This window comes from Myotis davidii, unplaced genomic scaffold (assembly GCF_000327345.1).
Source record: "Myotis davidii unplaced genomic scaffold, ASM32734v1 scaffold1148, whole genome shotgun sequence".
NCBI lineage: Eukaryota > Metazoa > Chordata > Mammalia > Chiroptera > Vespertilionidae > Myotis > Myotis davidii.
In genome coordinates, this window is record NW_006298725.1 from 37,926 (window position 1) to 44,117 (window position 6,192).

General features: G+C 35.0%; 1 protein-coding gene across 1 annotated transcript in view; it reads right to left on the bottom strand.

Annotated features, from left to right (window-relative positions):
• Positions 1–253: 253 nt before the first annotated feature.
• Positions 254–6,192, bottom strand: part of ALG13 (ALG13, UDP-N-acetylglucosaminyltransferase subunit) — a 75,052-nt gene continuing 69,113 nt past the window's right edge. The window contains 2 exon segments of the mRNA XM_006774484.2: positions 254–350; positions 4,874–5,135. Of these exon segments, the coding sequence (XP_006774547.2) occupies positions 338–350; positions 4,874–5,135 (275 nt within the window). The 3' untranslated portion in view covers positions 254–337.

A 6,192-nucleotide genomic window follows, 5' to 3' on the forward strand; every position in this document is an offset into this window, starting at 1 on the left:
GGGGGCAGAAACATCGATGTGAGAGAGATGCATTGATTGGTTGCCTCCCACTCATTCCCTGACCAGGGCGGGAATGGAACCCAAAATCCAGGTACATGCCCTTGACTGGGAATCAAACCCGCAACCCTTTGGTCCAGGGGCCAACACTAACCACTGAACAAAAAATGGCCAGGGCAAGTATATGTTTTTTTGTAGGGCTATACACGTGGTATAACTTTTTTTATTTTATTGTGGTAAGAACATTTACCATGAGATCGTACTTTTAAGATTTTCAAGTGTACAATACAGTTCTGTTGTCTACAGGCACAAAGTTGTACAGCAGATATCTACAATTTACTCATCTTGCATAACTGAAATTTACCAAGATAAAAATAGTCACTTTGATCTGGCTAATATAGCAGCAAAGAAATAAAACAATCTTTTTTTTTTAAGTCTCTAAGTTTAGTACTCCAGTACTAGGATATTTTTTTCTACAATTCTGCAAAAGATTTGAAAAAAACTGTATTATATAGTTTGAAAGAAGCTATAAAGTTTGCTAGAAAAGATTTACTAGTTGATTAGGTGAAGGTACTAACCACCCATATAACACCAGTAAATCACTACTATTAATCAATGCTTGGCCAAACTAAATCTTAACATTTTAATTCACTGACTGCCTGAATAAGAATTGATTCGATTTAACCTCATTGTTGTTGAATCACCCTCACCCCCAAATGTTTAGCCAGTGGCAAGGTCCACCTACCAGGGAAAAAGCAACAAAAATCAAATAGCTGTTTCACAGTAATTTCCTGGTTTCCAAGCTTCCCTCTAGCAGCCATAAAAAGTGAACTTAAAAGTGGTAGTGATTATTAGGGAAACAGAGAAGCAGTTAAAACCTGAAATGGTTCACTTATCTCAATTAGTTTTTACAAATAAATGTCTAGTTTAATAAAATTTAGTTCTACATGTAGTGAATATTCTTGAGAATTACAGAATTTTAAGAATCAGTTGCCTTTATTATAGGCTTCCTAACCTCCCAGATATCTTAACAATGTACCTATGGACCTTAAGAGACAGCCTCTCTAAAATCTTATGTTTAATTCTTTTCAGGGTAGAAAGCATTTTTAAAAACCTGAACTCTAACTTCATAAACAAATATTTACTCTCCAGATGACCAGTTACAAAGGGAGCTCTTCTTTAACTATTATGAGAAATTTCAAACATAAAAATTGCATAATTAACCCAAGTTTCAAGAGTTATAATTCAAGTTACTAGCATGCAGCTAGTCTTTCATTTATAAATTCCACCCCCCTCCCAGATTATTCTGAGGCAATACTCAGACTTGTCACTCTAATGCAGTTTTATTCCAACAGCAGTTAGGTATCTAAACTCAGGTCCACCTGAAGTTTCCTAAATCTACATCTTCCCACACATCACTTGAAACTGCCTTTGATAATTGAGGCAGGAGAGAAGTTTCTGAATAAATTTGTTCCAGCCTGACCGGTATGGCTCAGTGATTGAGTGTAGACCTATGAAACCAGGAGGTCACAATTAGATTCTTAGGGCACATGCCCGGATTGCAAGCTCAATCCCGTGTGGGGTGTGCAGGAGGCAGCTGATCAATTATTCTCTCTCATCATTGATATTTCTATCTCTCTCTTCCTCTCTGAAATCAATAAAAAACATTACAAAAATTTGATCCAACTGAAGCTTAACATTCTGAGTAAAATGGGGAGAAATAAGGCGTTGTCTTTTGCTATACTAGTTCTCCTGAATTCTTAGTTATTATAAATGGAAGTATAAATGGCTGCAAAGAGGTTTCATGTAAAATAAACCAAATCTGTCCCAGATTTAGAAGTCTAGATTAACTACACACCATTCTTCCCCAACGGACTATTTCTTTATACACAGAGATTTATGTCTGAATTAAGTTCTGAACCTTTGGTGTTCATATAAAAAAATCCTGGTTTGTTTGTATTTTTATTTCCAGAGCTAATTAAAAGGTTATGCCTTGATTATAGGTCCCAAAGAAATGAAAGATGTTTTAAATTCACAGGTCTTGAATTTCAACAGTAAAACAGATTCAATATTTTCATCTGTTCTTACTCAAGGCAGAAAACCACAATTAGTTTTGAATAAATATACACTGTATAAAAATGAATTCTAATAGTTTTTCCTCACTATGGAAATGATTAAGCTTTCTACCTTTGGTGTGAACAGATTTATCTCAGGAAGGAGGTAAAAATAAAGGGTCCAGAACAAACCACAGTACCTTTATATTTGTATCTCCTTCCCCAACAATTATAAAAGGATAAAATTTGGTTATAATATCAGAGGAAGAGCAGGATGTCTTTTGTAACATTAAGGGCAACTAAAGTGGTAATATGTAAGAAGTCTACCACTATATGTTTACACAATACGTTGATTAAATATGTTAAGTCTTAAGGTTTTTTTATTACCAGAAAAACTACTTCCTTATTATCTGGAAGATGCCTTCAAAAGATAGTGCAGCCCAGCCACCATAGCTCAGTGGTTGAGCATCGACCTAGGAACCAAGAGATCATGGTTTGATTCCTGGTCAGGACACATGCCCGGGTTGCAGGATTGATCCCCAGTGGGGAGTGTGCATAAGGCGGCTGATCAATGATTCTCTCTCTCTCATCATTAATGTTTCTCTCTCTCTCTCCTTCTCCTGAAATAAATAAGAATTTCTCTCTCTCTCTCTCTTCTCTGAAATCAATAAAATAATTTTTAAAAAAGACAATGCAAACTTCTGCAGAACAGGTTACCTTCACCAGCCCAACCCCCAAAACAATAGCAGGGTCAGAGTATACTCTTTGATTATTTCTTACAGAAGATTGACAGGAATACATAGTAAATGAATTATACTTGTATGATTTAAATAGACCATAAATACTGTTGACTTCAACATCAGTGACAGTGACAATTAGGTTTATCATTAATCTTTAGTTTAAGTTAATAACAAGTATCTCATTAAATTGTGTTAATTAGTAATGGAACTCAAGGGAAGGCAGTAACTTACAAGTTTAAAATAAAAACAAATCAATTGGAAGCCTAAGGCAAATGTGCTTGTTTTAAAACCAAACAATTTCCAGACCCACATTCTCTAGACTACAATCTTCTAAAACACCCTTAGAAGCTAATTAGTGAACCATTGACAACAGTTGAAGATACAAAGCAATCATTTGCTGTGAGTTATGTATATTTCAGAAATGTTAGCATGTTTGAAAAATGTTGAAGAGGGGGTTAACTCCATATTTTTAAGTAAAATAAACCTTTACTTAAAACAACTTGTAGGCTGCACAAATTGAGAATTCAGGAGGTTAGCAGAGAAGATAAACGTTAGAGGAAGGTTGTCATAAAGATCAGCACACTACTGTTCATCTTTTTCTTTTTTTACTAAAGTTGTCAGATGCCAACTTGTAGAGAAAGCACTTACAAAACCAGCTCCATGTCTATTATGAAGCAGAAGCCTTAAATAGTGCACTGATTTGGAACTCATTAATATCAATCATCTTGAGAACAGTACACTGAAGATAGAATATATTATTTGCTATGTATGCCATACCAATTCTTTCACCTATTCAAGTACCTTGAGTTCTGAGGTATTTTGACCTGGGGTATAACTGAAGGTGGGCAAGGACAAACTGATTCACATGCATAAATAACCATTTAAAAAGGCAATATAAACATGTTGTGTGGCAATAAAAGGACACTTTAAAAATAGCTTTGTCAGTTGAGCTACAGCAAAGCATTCCATGATGAATTATCCCTCAGAGGAGAACTGATGAATACAGGAAAACTTGTGTCCTTTATGTAGATGAAAGGGAGAAGATAGGCTGATAAAATATGTCTCACAGAAAGTTAGAGATAAGTCAGGCCTGGAGAGATATAAGATAAGTCTAAAAACAAAAATGGAAAGATGTAACAACTATTGGAAGTATAGGACAATGAGAAAGTAAGTCTAGATTGAAGTTCCATAAGGGAGTGAACAGATTTAAAAAAACAGAAATACAACCTAAAAAGGATCATTCTCAAGGGAAAAAAAGAGATATGGTAGTATGGATTGCAATGTCTTGAGATTAAATAACATTTCAACTGGCTCTGCCAGTTCATGCTATAAATTCACATGCTTTTGCAACCCAAATACTAGTGAAAAAACATATTAAAAGAATCAAATGTCTAGTACTCTTTGTTACCATAAAAAAGCAGAAATGAAGAAAATCCCACTCATTTTAGCAATTTTAAATGCTATTTTTTATTTACTGCTAACTGTGCAAAGGATACCAATTCAATACTGTGCAGTAAAAGTTACATAAATCCAACATTAAACAATAGCATATGGGATAAATCTAAAGCCGAGCACCATGTGCCTTCGAAACTGATATCACAGAACAACTCAGTTCAGACTATTCTTAAGAAACCCAAAGAGCTCTCATTTAATATTGTTAGTTATCCCAAAACAAATGCTCTTTATTTTGCTTTATTTTCTAGAGAAAAGTGGAAGTTAATAGAATTTTTAGTTTAATCAGATGTTTGATATCTAAACCAAGGAAATAGTTCATATGACTTATTCCTTTTATTAATTGACAAGCTGGCTGACAGGAAGACAGCTGAATACAACTAAGTATGCTCAACATGAGGCTAGTTATACATTCATCTCAATTTCCTTATTCACAACCCAAAGTAATATTCCTTTCTTTTAAAGTACTATTTTAAATCAAAAGATAAAATAATCCTAAAGATGGATACAATAGTAACTACTCTAACCACTTAAATCACTTACTTAAACACTAACATAGAACAGTTTTTAAAAAATCAAAAGAGCAAGAAAAATGGCAGTGCAAGAATACATCATACTGCTGAATCTTACATATTCCGAGGTACAAAATGAGAAGGTGAAGGAGGTGAAGCAATATAGCCAACTGGACCTGGATTCATAGCACCATGAATGTGAGGAGGACCACCATATGCTGCACCAATGGAATGCCAGGGGGCAATATAGGAAAACTCCGGCATAACGGGAAGGCAGGAATCAAAACCCGGCAAAGTTGGCTGCCCACAGTGATCTGTCATCACTGGATAATAGACTGTTCCATGAGGGACAGATGCAGGGTCAGCATTTGGAAAAGTACCTGAAACAAATACTGCATTTAGTACACTTTATATACAAAGATTCATTAAGAAAATATAAATGAATGTTTTTACATGTAAAAATGAAATTAGCACTAACTATAGGAAAGATCACAGAAATTGCAGCAGGAGCACTTTAGATATGAAATCTGACTAAAACAGACTACTAAAAGATTATATGAACATTTCCTAATTGGAAAAAAATATACACATACATGTGCATGTATATAATATGTCAAATGTATTCTACTTAGTGTTAGCTATCTTTCTGGGATGATTTTGGCACCAACAGACTAAATACATAAACATTTGCAAGAGTCCTTCTAGTCAACTAAATTCTAATAAGAGTTGCTCACAATCAAGTTAGCCAATAGTTTTCCAGTATAACACATACCATCAAGATGACTATTTTGTATTACTTTTGCAATTAAAAACTCAGTGTCTATATAGCCTTGTCTACACTTCAAAGTAGAGTTCTGAAGGGCATTTAAACATTTAAGTGCCACCTCTTGAATGTCATTAAGATCCTAGCATAAATTCAGTTTAACAGCAGTTTTACTGCCATGAGTCAGTTTCAGTGGAAATAGATGTTGTGACCTTGCTATATAGTGACTATATAAATATTTAACAAAAAGGAGTCCTTCATTACTTGGGATAACTTAGATTAGCTCATTCCTACCACTGTCTTATGGTTTCCTATAAATAAAAAATAGCTCTATAAAAGTTATCGGGCACAAAAATGAAATAAAGGTTGATTTTTTAATTTTTATTACCAGGGGCCACATCATATCACCATACTAGGAATAAGATTCTATAATGCTAATATTCCAAAACTGCTGTGGTCCAACCCCAGCAGGTCCAGGGGTCCCCAAAGGTGTGGACGGAGTCGGTGAAGAAGGAATGACACGGAGACAGCGTTCAGTTGATCAGCAGCCTTGCCAGGATCTCTAGCCACAATCTCCAGCCAAGTTCTGTTCAGGATCTCCAGCAAAGTTCTGGTTTTGGCTTATGGTTTCTCATGTGTTTGCAGTGAAGATGTTGGTTTGGATCTCCAGCCAG